Genomic DNA, 18,313 nt, shown 5'->3' with positions numbered 1-18,313 from the left:
TTTCGGTAATCAATGTTGAGTTTCTTTGGTGCCTAAAAAAGGTTTAGATAGTTTTCATGGCCATGAATACAATGTACTTAATATTGTTCATACAAACTCAAACACAAGAGAATAAATAATTGCTACTGTGCATACTAAGGTTAGGTTTGTCATTTGCCCTTATCGTCTCTCGACTTACATGCTCCTGAGATAAGCAAGACTAGTCAGCTTAAAGCTTAGTAAATCCATGATTTGATAAACGAACTTAGCATAATAAAACATGGCATTGTTAGAAGTTTCTCGCATAAAGTATAATGCAACAAATAAACAATAACTTGCTAGCAACATAGATGCTTATGTATGCAAATATCATACTCGCAAGATTATTCACATTACTCGTTATTAGTTCTTGTTTTTTAATGTGGCCTAGAACGCGTTATTGACGCAGACAAGGCCGATCCTCGCTTCATGGGTTATTACTTTGGGGCACTTTCATCTCGACAAACATCACTGAGGGGTCATTTACCAAATACTTACTCAGGTAAGTGTTCACCAAGTACATTACCTTATCAGATTAATATGGCAAGGACCAATCTTACCCGGTAAGTGATGACGACGACTCTTACCACGGTTAGCGCTTACCAAGTCACATTACGTTGAATGGTTATCACCCAAGGGCAGAATGGGGATATTAGCTACAGCGATATCAACTTCTTGTTAAAACTTATCCATAGTTGACAAATATCCTAAACAATTTGCAAATACTAGCAATTGCCAAAATGGCAACAATTTCAACTAAAGAAGCATCAAAATAACACTTAAGTAGAATTGCAGAATTATCAAATACCCTAACAATTTCAACGTAATTACTACAAGCTAGGTTTTGTATAATTACGATTTATAAGAATTTGATTATTGCAACTTTAAGGGGGTGTTTGGGATTGCTTATTTGAAATAAGTTCTGCTTTTCTACAAAAGCTCTTATCAACTTATTATAAGTCAGAAGGGTTTAACTTCTTCAAAAACTCCTAATTACCGGTTTGGCACCAGTGTAAGTTATTTATCCAAAACACTCAAAAGTGCTTATTACCGGTGTCATACCAGAATAAGTCAATAACTTGTTTTTATAAGCAATCCCAAACACCCCCCAAGTCAAGATAATCAGTTTTATAATTTATAATAGTTGTCAAAATGGTATTTTTGTTGGATAAGAAATAAATAGCTTTTAGAAATTAACAAGTCGTTACAACAAATTTGTATATACGATTGTAACTGTAAAATTATCTGATTATTCACCATTTTATTGACTCCGTTACACATAATTATCTTACTTTAAACTGTTGATTTTACGATAATTACTTTGAAGGGTTGGGTTCCAGTGAGAATTAAAGTTATGCTGAGAAGGGATCTTAATCAGTGAATCAATCATAATTGTAGAAGCATATAAGATCAATTCCCCTTTAAAAACGTAATTCATAAGTTGTGTTTGGGATTAAAAGTGATAAAGGGTCCAAATCTCTTCTTATCTTAACTCGTATTCTCACTCGATCCTTCTTTTTACTTTGAAAGAGTACATTCAAACACGTATTTATATGATGTAAAAGTTGCAAGTTCTTTTTTTTTTCTATGTTGGATGTAAAATATATAAAACCCCATTAAATTACTATTTAAAAACGCTCTTAACAAGAGAATGAAGGTTCTAATATATATTGAAAACGAATTATTTATGTTTAGTTTATATAGAACTCCAACTTTTAAAATCCAAATAAACAAATACTTACTTTGCGTCTTTTCGACTCTATTTTTGAGCATATGATAAGACTTGAGTTGTTCATTCAAACTTACATATCAACGCCGGAAAACCGAGAGGCTACAGTAGCATATCGAAACTGAAAATGAAGTTTTCATGGTTAGCCCTAACAATAAATCGTTTTGACGGACCTCAAAAAGTTAAACCCTAAGAATACATCGTTAAAATTGACAATTATTTTCTTTTTGTTTTGTACTGTATGTTATAACTGTAATTTTTTTTTTAATTTTATATTATGTTGATTATTTTATGATACTGTCGAAAAACCTTTTGAAATTTGCCTACAGTTTTAATTCATGTTCAACTCTCAACAACAATTGTAATGACTTATGTCAATTTTAATTGTTAAAGTGTATGATATTTACATATATTTATTTTATTGCTGCCATAATTTCTAATGAAATGTTCAATAAAATCCTTAAAAATATATTTTATAGGACCAAACCAAAAAGTGTTTTATCTAAAAGTGTTACAATATGTTTATAGGATGCTTTTAGGCATTGTAACAAGTTTTTTAGAACACCTTAAAAATAAAGTGTTGTATTAACTATTTTATATGACACTATTTAAAAAAGTATCCTATAAACACAATTGTTCTATAAAAAGATGGATTTATAGGACATTTCTAAAAAGTGTCCAATAACATAGCTAATAGGACATTTTATTTTAAAAACATCATAAAAAAACTTGTTAAAACGCCTAAAAAGGTCTTATAAACTTATTGCAACGCTTTTAGATATGATGATTTATAATTTGATTCTATAAACACAAGTTCTATAAACTATATTATTCCTACAAAACCAATTTTGTCATAGTAAAATATAATCGTGTAAAGTTCGACGAAATATTACTTGTTAATCCAAATAGGGAATAGACGTGAGCATTAAGACTCTTGGTCTTTGTCTCGCTCTTTTCGGGTAAGATTCTTTGTCTTTACCATATTAATGCGGTGAGATAATGTTACTTGGTAAACACTTACCCGAGTAAGTGTTTGGTAAATGGCCCCTCAGTAAAAAGAATAATTGTTAGGATTGGTCAAATTAATCAAGACATGACGAGTCCAGTCATAATCATTATAACAAAATTGAGTTTATAAGACGTCTAAAATATTTAATTGTCTCAATAGACTGTTTTATATGACTTATATATTTATAAGACCAAACAATAAATTGTCATATCTTAAAGTGTTCCCAATGAGTATATAGGACGCTTTTAGGCATCATAACAAGTTTTTCTTAGGATATTTCTCAAATAAAATGTCGTATTAGATATTTTGAGACATTTCTTTAGAACTGTCCTTTAAACTCATCTTTTTATAAAACACTTGTATTTATAGCTAATATGACACCTTATTTGAAAATTGTTCTAAAACATTTGCTACGATACACAAAGACGTCTTATAAACTTATTGTAACACTTTTATTGTTTTATTGCGTGACTTATTGTTCCAAATTTCTTATTCATATCATAAATAACCAATATATTAAATATCAGTATTAGAAAATTGACCATCACTGACGGATATTACCGGCAGATTTGATCTGTCGGTAATTACCGACGGAACAACGATCGATCATCGACGGTTTCAATTAAAATATTTTATCCATCAGTAATTATCGACGAAATGGATATTTAAAAATATAATTATCGACAAGTATTTTAAATTTTTTTTAATTCTGGAGTTTCTTAAAAATTAACGTATAAAACTAAATATTTGCTGGTAATCCGTCAGTAATTACAGATGGATATTTTAATTTAGTTTTTCATTTTTCATTTTAAAGTTTCTAAAAATATAAGTTAAAATTAAAATATAGTTACCGACTTAATTTTATTTTCTAATTCGGGAGTTCTAAGCAAAAAATTAAGATATCATTTGATTTTAATTTTTTAATTTAAAAAATCAATTAATAGTTTTAATTTTTTTATTAAGAATTATTTTTTAGGTATAAATGCATTTATCATTTATATAATTTAGTATTAATAAATGCATTTCAATTTTAATGATAAATGTGTCTGTATGTATATGTATAATATGCTTATGAATGAATTGTATCTAACAAAATGTATGAATCATGTATACCTATAGTGCATTTATGTATTTTATATAGTTCATTAACAACAGTGAGTCCATTGCGACCTATAAGGCCAAATACAGTTCGTTACTAACTATTGTAGCCAGTCAAGGCCCATTATTAATAGCTACCGAAAACCACGAATGTGCAGTGAAGTTCATTAACAGTCACTAAGTCAAATACGACCCATTAAGGCCAATAACAATTCATCAAAGCCCAATCAGGTTCGCTAAAAGTCACTGAAACTCGTAAACGCCCAATATAGTTAAATAAGGGTCATCGAAGCACATGAATACCAGTGAGGTTAATTGACGGTCATTGAGTCCAATACGAGCCATATAAGTCCATAGTTCATTAAGAGTCGTTAAAACCCATCAAGGCCCAATCAAGTTCATTAAAAACCACTAAAACCCATGAAAGCCCAATAGTTCATTAAGAGCCACTGTAACCCCATTAAAGCTCAACACATTTCATTAAGAGTCACTTAAACCCATCAAGGTTCAATCAAGTTCATTAAGAACCACTAAATCCCATGAATGTCCAATATTGTTTTTTAATAACAGCGAGTGTAATACGGCCATCAAGACCTATTACAATTCATGAAGATCCATTGAAGTTCATCTCATACATATCTCGACCACACACATACACACCTAGATACATCGATCTATTCTTGGATGGTAGTTCAAAATAGTTAATTAAGAGTCATTAAAGCATATGATGACCTATCGGGGTTAATTAACAGTGAATTAGTCCAATACGATCCATAAAGACCCAATCAAGTTCATTAAGATGATTTTAACCTATCAAAATTCAGTACATTTCACTAAGAATAACTGAAATCCATAAAGAACAATACATTTCATACATATATACTATATACATGCATACATACATATAATGAATTAAGATGGAAATGAAGCGTTTTAATGATTTTTTGGGTGCATTAATTATTGTTGTTATTAATCAAGGAAATTGAATAATTTAAAGGTAGATGGTATTCATAATGGAGGACCAAATTTGGTCGAGTTAAGATGGAGAGGGGTCAATTATGAAAATTCTAAATATTTAGAATGGAACGTTTTAAGGGGGTGTTTGAGATTGCTTATTTGAAATAACTTATGTGTTTCTATAAAAGGATTTATCAACTTATTATAAGTCAGAATAGTTTGACTTCTTCAAAAACACTTTATTACCGGTTTGACACCGGTATAAGTTGTTTATCCAAACACTTAAAAGTGCTTGTTACTATTACCAAACAGGAATAAGTCAATAAGTTGTTTTTATAAGCAATCCCAAACACCCCTGAAATATAATTAAGAAAAATGCGATTTCCTTCCCCGACTAAATCAAATCTCGAGACTCTATAAGGAGCCTTGGGAGGGATACATTTTTCTCATACAAATCAGTAGTTCCATCCTCTAAAAGTCTCTCAAACAGTTCGAGAGTTGGTATGGGGTCGTGAGAAAATTCTGACAAATGTTAAAACGTCGTTCAGGAATTTTTTCGGTGAAATAAGGCATGAGATCCTCCATACACTTGAGATAGATTAAATAATGTTGATTAAATGCTATAAGTTTTTTCAAACCGAAATCAGGGCCGAAAGGCCATCTGGTTATCGGGAAAAGAAAGAAGTACACGTTATGGTAAAAACAAAAACTTCAGATGTTGATATCTCTCTAAATATTAAGTATTTGTAAGTGATTCTTGTTTCTAGAGTTAGATACATGTGTTACGAAATTTTTTCAAAAAGAATCATGAAAAACGATCAAGAAACGAAGTCGTACGGGCCAAAAGCAGCACTCGCAATCGGGTCACCGTGGATGCCGGGCGGGTTAGTCAGGAGCTCCATGGGCCAAACTGGGGTCTGGCTGGAGCTGGGCTTGGGAGAGGTAACCGGTAAGCCGATGAGGTGAAGATGCCATTGGGCCTTTTATTTAAATGAGATAAGGTCCAAATTATTTATTAATGTTGAATTAATATTTTTAGCTTTAATTTTTGGATAAAAAATATTAGTTTAATCAAGTAAACTCTAAACAGATAATTTTATTTTATTTATTTATTTTTAGAAATTTATTTATCTATACTATATTATAAAGCATTTGACAAAAACTCCTAAAAATCACTTTTTATGCGTAAAATACTGTTTATTAATGCATATTACTTAAAACTCAATATTGCAAGTAGATTGTGCATAAATACAACTTATTAAAGCTCTATATATGAATTCGTGTAACTAACTGCAGATAAACATAATCAAATACAAGATAAACATCTCATTTTAAATATAAAAAATCTAAAATATAATTAGGATAATCATTGAATTTAACAGAATATCTAATTATTATCTTTATAAAATTTATAATATTAAACCAAAAATAAATTATTTCATTATTAAACTTAAATTAAATTATAATAAAAAGATAAATTAAAGAAATTACATAAAAAATAAGACTTTTAAATAGTTGATTTAATACTAATTTCGCTTATTTTTAAAAAAATTATAATATTTCATTCAAAAATAAAAACATTTTATTTTTTCTCAAAACCACATAAAATCGCATTATAACATCGATAGAGCCAAAATATAAAACGAAACATTAAAATCAAGATGTATCTTGCTGTATTGCGCGAGTACAATTCTAATTTAAATTAATGAGATTATTAAGGAGCCTTTAAGCCAATTACTTTTTATAACTTAAATGTTAGAAGTTATTAAATTAATTGGAGTGTTTAAATCATTTATTAAGGTGAATAAAGCACCGTAAATTGTACGGTTGTTTAAGATGCTATAAGATGACAAGGTTAGGGTACCCAATTATAAAGACGCTAAATTAACATTGAGGGGAGTTATTTAACCTATGATTTAGAGGTTAATAGTCCCTTAATTATTTATTACATTTATAAATTGTAGGTTATTAGTTGGAGCTTATCACTGCGTAATCTATTATTAGATAAGTCTTCATGACATGTCACTAGGATGTATACATATGTATGAAATGTATTTGTACATGTATGATTATGTGATGATGTATGTTATGCATGATAAGATGTTTTAATTACATGTTCTCGTTTTTATGATGTATATAGATATTTATGGGTATGCATGCTAAACATTTTGGGTTATAAACATTCCCTGCATGCTAAAGTTTTATGGTTGTTTTAAATGGTACCTAAGGTACACCGTCAATGGAAAGAGGTGTCAGTAATGTATGTCACGCTTAAAGAAAGGCACGACCCCGATATGGGTGACTGGCTCTATATGAGCCATCCACGTCAGGGAATGCTTGTGACATAGTAGTATGATCCCGTAATGGGTTCCTTGTTCTAAGGAAAGCAGTATACACCCAGGGAATGCTTAGGAACTATCAGTTATTATTTAATGGGATAGTTTATGAGATATTGTAAAAGTGTTTCTTTTGAGAATGCATATGATGTTTTCCTTATCTGTGATGCATTGTGATATATGATATTGATGAGTGTTGTTGTACGAAAACCATGAAGTCGTTGAGCTTTAAAATCTGATTATAATATGCATCCCAGGGCAGAAAGTTCAAGGTTGGACAAGGGCAAGAGACACGCTTAGAGACTTGCCATTTAGTTAAGAGTGTGTGTGTGTGCGTATATATATATATGTACTAGGTTCAATCCCGTGTATTATATAGGGTAATTTGAAAAAATTAAATCATGTCAGGAACTTATCTTACAGATATGAATGATCATTGAAAGTATGATTCTACTTCAGACTTGTACTCTTGAAATAACTCTGAAGAATGACTAAAAAATGACTCTTCAGATTTGAATTTAGAAATGAAACTATATCAATAATTAGTTAAAATGAAGTTAACCCTAGAATAAAATTAAATGTGTTATTTTGAACAAATATAAACATATTTTTGGCAAAAAAAAAACCTTTTATAGCCGGCATGTTAACCAACAAAACTCGTCTTACATAACTCCTTGACAACATCAACAAGTGATAGTTGAAAGTTGTCAGCGATAAGCTGAAAGCTGAAAGTTGCCTCTTCAGTGATAGTTGAAAGCTGTCACGATAAGCTGAAAACACAAGTTGAAGACTGTCAGCAATAACCTGTCAGATTAGCTAAAGAATGTCAGCAATAACCTGTCAGTTTAGCTGAAGGCTGTCAACAATAAACTGTCAGATTAGCTGAAAGTTGTCAACAATAACTTATCAGATTAGCTGAAGGCTGTCAGTGATAAACTGTCAGTGATAAGCTGAAAGCTGTCATGATAAGCTGAAACTACAAGCTGAAGGCTGTCAGCAATAAGCTGTCAGATTAGCTGAAGGCTGTCAGCAATAAGCTGTCAGATTAGCTGAAAAAAATTAGTCTCAACTAAATCCCGTTTAGTAGGGAAACCAGTTAAACCAAGATAAAAAATACATTTTTAGAGGGACAGATGTCAACCAAATAGGACTTTTTGAACCACTAATGTAAATTGTGTCTAGATACATGTTTAGGCGGGAAAATAAGATAACCGACTCACCAAAAGATGACACGTGTCACCCAAGTTACTTATTTATTAGGTGTATAGATGTATATGCTTAAACCTATTCGTTAGACCAGTTTTGTAAAGTATCCCGATATGGGATAGATTAGTATTGAAATTACATTAATTATTGTTTTGTAGTCTTCCACTATAAACGATTTTAAGTTAGCCACTATTTTGGAGTATTTATGAAGTATATACGTTCATGATGTGACATTGCCCAAGGGTGAAAATGGGGGTGTACAATTATCAATGTATACATTTATGTCCCTTTGTTCAGATATCCAGATCGAACACGAGGCATGGATGTGTCATCCTCGTTGTGTTTGATCTTTAGTTTCTTGTGTCCGGAGTACACTAATAAGATAGATATAAGTATTCTATACTGATCATTTGAGCATGCATGCACTTTCCCAGTATTATTCAATAGAAGGGTCCAGGGATATTACTCTCGTCATACGAGAGGAACAAATCGTATCTTGATCCATGCTAGTACTACTAAATGATATGTGATATACTCAACAACCATTATGTCACCAGTTACAAAATGATTAGAATTTGTTATCAAAGTACATCACTCATATAAAGCAAACTCCATGATCTCAAGTCAAAGGACTAACTGTAAAATGACCATAAGAGGGCATCACCTTCTATGAGATTTTGCTTGAGTTCTAAGTAAAAGAAGCATATTTTTCACAGTTTATTGCAAGTATCACAAGTGTAAATCATTCGAAGCAAATCTAACGGAATTGGGCGTTAACTGAGAAAATAATGACGGAATCGAGTAGTTGTAATTCAAGGACCAAAGTGAAAAATTGTTGAGGTTAAGGGATGAGTCAAAGTCCATCCAAGAAGTGGGAAGTCAAAACAGTGACCAGGGCTACTTTCCAAGCTAGTTTGATGGGTCAAACTAGTTTGGAATTCTCGGGCTAGTTTATTCTCTAGTTTAAACTAGCGAACACCTCTGAGTCAATTTAAATCATTATCACAACTAGGGTTGGGGGCAATTGGCAATCCATCTCAAAGAGGGGCGATAAGAGGCGATTTTGGAGAGACTTTTTAATCAAGATTACGACGGATTGAAGCAACGAGATTGTTTAGCATTTCCTTAACGAAAATCAATCCATTGTTCGTGGGTATTGCGATATATTCTCCCTGATCTTTTCCAAAAATACCGTTGTTCACTATGGTTCATTTATGTTTAATACGAATCATAGATGAAAGTATTACAAAAATGTCACCAATGAATTTAATCCGTAGATCGTAAAGATTAAGATTAATTCAGATAATTAACAAAAGTTTACTTGAGACTAAAGTAGTAAATAATAGTTGAATTAAATAAATAAAGTCATTGGTTATGAGATAAATAATTAATGTATGTCATTAATTAATAATTACGACCGTCTAAAAAATAGTAAACAAAAAAGTGGGTTGTGGGCTTAACAGCCCAACAGGATTTCAATTTAACAACCCAATAAAAAATGGGTCCTTTTTAACCACCATGCCTGTTCAGCTTCAGCTTCAGCTTCAGCCCCTCCGGCCTAACCTCTTTAATATTGTCACGTTAAAAAGTGAAGCATAAAGTTTGATAACTACAATTGAATTTTTACTTCGATATAATATTATCCCATTAGATATGTTATTTCCTAAAGGCATGGTTTCGCCATTCAACACTAAAAACATCAATATTCAATCCAACATTAAAATACTAAAAAATAGAGATCTTCGTATATGACTTCTATATTTGGAGGTCAAAAAATGTGGCCACTATAAACAAATATTATATAATATTAAGTTTTTATAATTATATATATATATATATATATATATATAAGCAGAGTATCATATGAGAGAAAGAGTTAAGATGAGAAGCGTAAGAAATAATATGAACCATTGATCACTTTTAATCTCACTCCCACCCATGAATTGCACTTCTCACGGGAATTGATCCAATGCATCTCGGTGCATCTCATTAGTGTTGATCTTCAATTATGATCGATCCAGTGATGGAGATCCTTTCTCACCATAATTTTCCTTCTTACCGGAGCCCAACCATATATGTGTGTGTCTGTGTATAGAGAGATTAGGGTTGCGTTACAGTGAGAAGGAGAATTAAGGTGAAAAACATAAGAAGGGATCTTCACCATTAGATGCACACTAGGATGCGATGCACTAAATCCATCCCCGTATCAAGCACGATTCAAGGGTGGATTTGAGATTATATATATAATATTGACCACAGTGAGTCAAAAACCTGTCATTTAAATCTTAGCCTTTTAAAATCAAACTTAATATTAAATCTCAACCCTTTAAATTATTTATTTTGGGATTACATCTACCCCCCACGTTCAATTATTATTTTTTATTTTTTATTTTTTATTTTTTAACCTCAATTAATCTCCAAAACCACCCTGATTTCTATCCCTCTCCCTCAAAACATGTTTGATGATGTTCAAAATGATGCATGGATCGTTAATCCCTCCCTCCACCCTAAATTCTCAAATGTCGTAGAAATACGCTCAATGTAGATCCGGATCCAACAGTTACTGGCAACGCCACCTTAGATGCTACAGCAGTTTTGGCACCTCTCATGACCAATCAACAGGTGTACAAAGATAGATGGATTTCGCGTGTTGATTCCAGTCCTTCTTGAGTTAGGGTTTACGTTTGTGTTTTTTTTCCCCTGTGAACCTTGATTTAGAAGTTTTCTTCATTTTCAATATCTAGAGTTCGAATTTCTCAAGTCAGAATTGACCTAATTTTGGTCATGTTAGATTTTTCAAGCAATCTGAAAACCCCTTTTGTTCTAAGTGTTCATATAAAATGGAAAGTGATGGATTTTGAAACTTTAGTTGTTTGCTTTAATAATTTTGTATTTTGTATTTCATAATTATAATATTGGTTTTATGTGACGATTGTTCTTGAGGTCACTTTAAAGATTAAATGTAGAGAGATCATGAATTTTCTTATTAAGTCATATTCACACCTCGGAAATTTGTTGCTGACATATGATGGAAAGAAAAGTGCAGGGGCTTTGCCTTTTGATTATAAGGAGTCGTTGAAACCGCCGAGAACAATGGGTATAATTTATTTTCCAATATCTTGTTATTTTAGGTCTTTTCAAAAGCATTATCTTATGTAATTGTTGTTACAGATAGGAGCGTGAATTTAAGGTCACAACAAAATTTGCCGCCAGAAAAGACCTTCACCATCTGACTATTTTGATCAATGTTTTTTCGTTGATAAAAGTTGAAATTAAAGTCATTTAGACTTATATATAATTTGATGTAGGCCTGCAAGTTTTTGGATGGCGAGTGAATCCAAAGTTTATGGCGATCTATTATGAAATCCAAACTTATGATCGATGTTTTCCGTTAATAAAAGTTGCAACTAAAATCCGATTCTTGAAGATTAATGATTTGGAATGAGGAAAATGAACATAACTTTTTTCCCGTTTCAAGAACAATCATCGACAGTAAAGTGTGTCATCTGAAGAATAATGGCTTCTACTTGTGTGCTCAGAATGGACCGATTATGAGTTCCATGGAAGCTTTTGTACATATTTTTGATTGCGAGTAGTAACTAACTCGATTTTTGTTGGTTTTAGGGTACTACTAGGCCTACGCATTACCATGTACCTATGGATCAGATTGACTTTTAGACCGATAATTTGCAAGAGTTTGTTCATTCGCTATCCTACGTATAAGTTGTAAAGTTTTAAAGAATGTTTTTTATAACAAATAGTTGATGGTTTTCGATATAGAGTGATCAATTTGGGATCATGGATAATGCAAGTACCAAAGGAGCAAAACTGCCATATTTGTAGGTAGTATATATATGCTTAACTGAGTTGACTCTTGAAAATATGATTTAGGACTTGTGAATTTACAAAACAGTCCTTGGTTTCGATGGGTAACTTTTGTTGGATGACTTTTTTGTTGTTTATTTTGTTCTTGTGTAGTTGCTCCGATCTGCTATGCCCATTTGGCAGCTGCTCAAATGGCACAGTTCGTAAAGTTTGATAACATGTCTAATGTGGCATCAAGCCACACCGGTGGAGAAGTGCAAGAGGTGGTGGTTTCGATTATGTATTGCATAAAAAGTATTACAATAATTACCTTAAACCATTTTCATCGTGAATCCGTACAATCATCTTCTATAAAAGTTGGTTTGACTAGCAACACGCCTTCCAAATGCAATAAAGCACTTATTCTTTCAATTCCCTGACCTATAGAATTTAACTTGGATGGTACTATTGTGGTGTGCTAATATGTTTATAAATATAGCAACTTGCTCATTAATTGTCATGTTACCATCATCTAATAATCCACCACGAGTTTTAAACAAATCACACAAAATTGCTAAAGTTTTACGTCACTTTCGTGCGTAATACGTTGTATCTCAGTTGATCTCTCTTTCATTATTTCTGTTCTTCAATTCAATTAACCAAATTGTAAGGCAAAACAAATACACGAACATTTGAATGTAAATATTTCATATATTAACGAGTACAATCAAGTGATTTCGATCCATCAGTACAAAATCCATAAAGCCTTTATATATGAAAACCATGGAAGACGAACTAGAAACCATGGAATCGAAAACATTTATATATGAACTAGAAAACCATGGAATTGAAAGCATTTATATATGAACTAGAAAACCATGGAATTGAAAGCATTAGTACTATTTTTTCCCCTCCTAATTTAGATTATGGTCGGTTACAGGGCAGGATCATGAAATAGACAAGACGAACCATAATGGAATCGACAACTCTGGAACTCAAAAACCATGGAATCAACAAGATGAAACCTAATCGAAAATCTAATACAAAACCCAAGACATCGTACTTGAGAAATCGAAGACTTAATAGAGAAATTGAGAGGAAGTCGATGAAGAATCCTGGAAGAAGTCGATGAAGAATCTGGAAGGAGAAGTCGACAAATAATCTGGTAGGAGAAGTCGATGAACGAATCTGAAAGAAGCCGAGAGTGGTGGAGGTGTCGATTTTGATTAGGGGGTGTTTGGTTAACTTACTACGGTGTGTTACAGTATTTTAGTGTTTGGACGAGAAGAAAAAAAAAGTTTATACTAGTGTTAAACTGGTAATATTTTTTTTTTGATAAATTACTCTTTTCTGACTTATCAGAAACAACATATCAGCTTTAAAAATCAAATTATTTTTTTAACCCTAAAGCTAATACTTCTCATCAATCACATTCGTCTCATTCCATGTGTTCTTGCTTGTTTCACCATCTGCATCATCTCCATAAATGGGAATCTCTCTCTCTCTCTCTCTCTCTCTCACACACACACACATACACACCAAGAACGCACACAGTGGTAATAGCAGCACACTCAGTAGAAATCAGCGAAGACAGTGATTGATTGATCAAAACAAATATGATTTATGTACAAAATCGGTATCGATCCACTTCTTAATTCCTTATTTGCAAAAGATGGAGATAATCAGAAGGATGCTCTGGTTGATGAATACGCAGAAAATCATCTATGGAGGTTAAAAAAGATAAGGTTACGATATCAATTGGAGATGAAAAACTGAGAGATGGAGATAGGGTTTATGAAGTTTGTCGATTGGGGTTTAGGTTTTGCAAATAGGGTTACGGAAGGATGCTAATCCAAATGTCGATGAATGCCCAGGAAATCATCCGTGGAGGTTAAGGGTGATGGGGAATGTATTTTTTTTTTTGTCATTTTACGCGTATAAGCAAAATTGTCAAACATTAAAAAACAACGTATCAATTTATTATGTTTTGGTACCGTCATAAACTAATCCAAACATTTTTTATAAAACTCCGGTTTGACTTCACGTAAGTTAATAAACACTTTTACAAAAAAACATAAGTTGTTTTAAATAAGCAATCCCAAATAACCCCTAGGTTTAGTTATAGAATGTGTAAAAAAAGGGTAACATTGTAATTTTGTAATCTTGTTATGTAGTCCCATGTTGTTCAACCTATTTTGATGGAACAATTTCTTTAAGTTTTATCCCATGAAATCAAGGTTATGTTCCATGTTATCCAGCCTTATTTTTGTCCTATGGTATACCAAACATGGTATTATTTATTTTTGTCTCATGCAGTCTGCATACTAAATGCACCTTTAACGTAGACTTTTTAAGATGAATTCTATTGTTAGCTGATACTAAGTATGTAAGTGAGATAGGAATGGTAAGAACAAGACGTATATGAAAGAAGGGATATGAATTAGCAACCCCTTTTAAAACTATATATATTTTCAAAATTACAATTAAACAAAAATATGCATCTTTTAGGCATAATTTGTGATGAAAATGAAAAAGTAACAGAAAAAGTTGGGCATGAGTATGATGTGTCAACACAAAATCCTCATCCTTAACTCAATCAACTAAGGTCTCGTTTATCAAACACTTACCCGTTAAGTGTTTATTGGTAAAATCTAATTCTATCATTTATTTATCGGGTAAGATTTTAGTCAATTAAAATGATATCATATGCAACAATTTACCCGGTAAGCGCTTACTGTGGTAAGAGTCGTCGCCCTCACTTACCGGGTAAGACTCTTGGTCCTTGTCTCATTCTTACCGGGTAAGATTCTTGGTCCTTACCATATTCATCCGGTGAGATAACGTGACTTGGTAATCACTTACCCGGATAAGCGTTTGGTAAACAACCCCTAACTTTCCATTATGCTATATTTTATTCATCATTCAATTTATTTTTCCTTCTTTTATATAAACAAATAATAATAATAATAATAATAAACATCTCAATTTTAATCATCAATGAATAAGAAAGATTGCAAGTATGTTACATAACAACAAAACCAAACATATACCCCAAAAACAGCCATTTTGTACATCACCATTTTCATTACCTTTTCTTTACACCAAAATTTTCAAAAACCTAATCTTCACCTTGGTCTTGGTTGTGATGCAGGGATAATTAGTTGAGCCTGGGATCGACTTAGCATCTCGGTCATCGATGGAGTCTGATAGGATTGAACCAGGCTCGAACCCTCGGTCGAGTCTCCGCGAGCCGTGGCTCGTTGCCAAGAGTGCGAGCTTAGCCCCGATAATATATAAGCCCTTCCAGATGCTTCGTAAACATGTCGGCTAGCCATCCGCTCTTGCATTTCCTTCAACTCCGCATCCAGCGCCATGCACAAACGGTCCCCAGATTTGGCCGATATGGTTTCTGAAAGAACCTTCCGGAACTTCTCGAGGATCAAAACTGCTCGTGCCAGATCACCCTCTTCGGCTACGGTTTTTGCTTCCATCATTGCTTCGGCCGATTGCAACCGGTTCCGTTGTCGGTCAACTTCGATTGAGATGACCGTTTCTTTCCCAACATTTTGCGGTCTTTTGATCGTAATTTCTTCACTTACGAGCTTCACGGTCTCTTTTGTTAGCGGATCGTTATAATAACAATTCACCTTCAATAAAGAAGTCTCCTTGTGAGAAACCGATTCTGTTGGGATGTTAACCGAGACCAGAAAATCCCTCTCTTCATCGGCATACAGATCTCCGACATCGATGCATCCGGATTTCCTATCAGGCATCAAGTGATTCTTGTAGCTACCGGCCTTTAAAGATCGAAGCCGAACGTTTGGGTTCGAACTCTCGACAATCACTTGTAGACCTTTGACCACGACACTCAAAAGTCCACCGATGCACTGTGCAAACGCATCTTGAATCACGCTTTCGGTCTCGATGAACGAAAACGTCCCACCAGATATTTCGGAGATCGAGTGCATCGACGAAGCATCGTGGTCCGATCCGAACCCGAAAGCATGGACCGGAATCTTGATTCCGGAACCACCTTCACCACCATGGATAGATTGGGGAAGGAGTAACTGGTAGTTTGACCGGTTTTGGCCTCCACCAGGGTTTGGACCGCTAGTCACGGTATAAGTATCCTGCCCGTCTGATAACAGTATTACACTCGAAACGGGGTTTTTCTCCCGGCGGTCTTCCATCACTTTGCCGCCCTTTCTCAGACCTTCGGCGATATTAGTGCCACCATTTGCCACCAGTGAATTGACAGCTTGAAGGGCGTGTTGCTTTCCCATATCTGACATTTTCCGAAGCGAGAAGAGGCGGCGGGCGGTGGAAGAGAAGGCGATCACTGCCAGCCGATCCGCTGGTCCAAGATTCTGTATGACAAAACCCATGGCCCGTTTAAGCAAGGCGAGTTTTGTGCCAGCCATGCTTCCACTGATGTCAAGAACCGTGACCAGATCAACTGGGGCTCGTGGGATCCGGTTAGCCTGGCTCACCGTAGGACCGGAATTCGAAACCGGAGCTTTGAGGTGGATCAAAACAGTAAAATCATCCACAGCGGTCAACCGGGCCACGCCTGGAACCTCGGTGTACGTTTTTATCATTACCCGTTCAAAAGACGATCCATCGGATGTATTACTGTTTGAAGTTTGAACATCCAAGGGTTCATCATCGTTGAAGATGGCAGGCTCGTTGGGAGGGAAAACGGGGGCGGAGACACGGCGATTGGAGTTTTGTCGTGACGGAAACTGGCGGATTACGGTCATCACCGGATTATCTTGCGACCAATTCCCGGAGTTGATTCTTGTTCTTCCTAAAGAAGGATCCAATTGCAACGGAACTTGTTTCCATTTGGCTCGGCAAACTGGACAGATTTGGTTGCCGTGTTTCACATTTGAAGCAATACACTGAAAATGGAAGGAATGGGAACACTCGGCCGTGAAAATGGCTTGACCTTCGCCTCGTTTCATCGAGGCTAAACATATGGTGCATTTCTAAAAAGTCAAAATTAAAACTAATATTAATAAGGTGACATGAAAGTCAAAATTGAAACAAAGTTTCCTTATGCAACTTGATTAATAAGGTCAAAGATTTTTAGTCAACAAACGAGGCCACCAATAACTTTTTCATTATTATATAATTTATATGTAAATTTTTATAAAGATAATTAAATAAATATGTGAATTTGTATAAATTTATCTATAATTTAACATTATAGGTTTTTAATAAATAAAATAAATAATAAATTTAAACATATACAAAAACACACTATTCTAATAATTTCAGTACATCTTATCAATAAGAAATGAAATAAAACTTCAAAATTCAGACATATATCAATGTTTTTATTTACTTCTTAAAAAAAATATAAAACAATAAATATAAATGTAAATTCCAAGAATTAAAGCATGAGAAAATAAAATTGAAAAAAAAAACCTTGGAAGATCTGTTGAAGGATCTGGAGAGGCGTAAGGCTGAAGACCAGGGGAGAGAAGCAGAACCTCCGCGAGTCCATTGATCGGTGGCCGGAGATAACAAAGCAACGTCGGAACACCTCTCGGATTGCGGTGGCGAGACGTCTTCATCCGGCGTAGGCACATAAACACACAGATTAGAACCCAAAGCCATCTTCACTTTTTTCCATTTACTTGCCATTTTTGAAGATCTGGAAGAAGGAAAAGTAATCGGTTTTTATGAGGTTGATTGTATTTGTATGTGCATTTGGTGATTGCTCTTGTTTTGTTGTTGTTGGCGGGCATTCATTGAATTTCTTGCACAGAGAGAGAGAGAGAGAGAGAGAGAGAGAGAGAAGTGGGCAGAAGAATGATGAATTCTTTGTATTTCAATTTTCTTTTTATGGGGGATTTTGTTGACCTTTGGGTTTATTCTTTTATTTTTTATTATATTTTCTTTTCTTTTTTGGAATATTTGATTATAATTTTAGATTTTCTATTTATTTTTTAGAAAAATTCTCATATACTTTATATTTGGTATGTTTTAATAGTGAATTTGGATTTATGTTTATTGATATGAAATATGTTTTTAACTAAGGGGTGTTTGAAATTGCTTATAAAAACAACTTATTGACTTATTTCGGTATGACACCGGTAATAAGCATTTTTTTGTGTTTGGATAAACAGCTTATACCGGTGTCAAACCAGA

At 33.6% G+C, this 18,313-nt stretch overlaps 1 protein-coding gene across 2 annotated transcripts; it reads right to left on the bottom strand.

Moving 5' to 3' along the window:
- Positions 1-15,133: 15,133 nt before the first annotated feature.
- On the bottom strand, positions 15,134-17,821 carry LOC112510143 (probable E3 ubiquitin-protein ligase EDA40). Of its 2 annotated transcripts, XM_025115453.1 has the most exons (3): positions 17,588-17,821; positions 16,254-17,145; positions 15,134-16,058 (listed from the first exon to the last, which is right to left on the bottom strand). In XM_025115453.1, exons 1-3 carry the CDS (start codon positions 17,804-17,806, stop codon positions 15,283-15,285), a joined length of 1,887 nt encoding a protein of 628 aa, XP_024971221.1. In that variant the 5' UTR covers positions 17,807-17,821; the 3' UTR covers positions 15,134-15,282. The 2 variants fall into 2 exon arrangements, with proteins under 2 accessions (XP_024971221.1, XP_024971220.1); XM_025115452.1 differs by having other exon boundaries at positions 15,134-17,145; positions 17,588-17,806.
- Between the last annotated feature and the right edge of the window lie 492 nt (positions 17,822-18,313).

The sequence above is a fragment of the Cynara cardunculus genome, assembly GCF_001531365.2.
Source record: "Cynara cardunculus var. scolymus isolate 2C chromosome LG 3, CcrdV1, whole genome shotgun sequence".
Classification (NCBI taxonomy): Eukaryota; Viridiplantae; Streptophyta; class Magnoliopsida; order Asterales; family Asteraceae; genus Cynara; species Cynara cardunculus.
The sequence above is the reverse complement of the archived record's forward strand: the minus strand, read 5'-3'. Positions and strand labels throughout refer to the sequence as shown.

Bases quoted from the DNA above. Each gene is read 5' to 3' on its own strand.
- LOC112510143 (XM_025115452.1), bottom strand. From the start codon at position 17,806: ATGGCAAGTAAATGGAAAAAAGTGAAGATGGCTTTGGGTTCTAATCTG. The intron at 17,146-17,587 runs GTTTTTTTTTTC...TTGACTTTTTAG, and splicing joins CCTTCAACAGATCTTCCAAG to AAATGCACCATATGTTTAGC.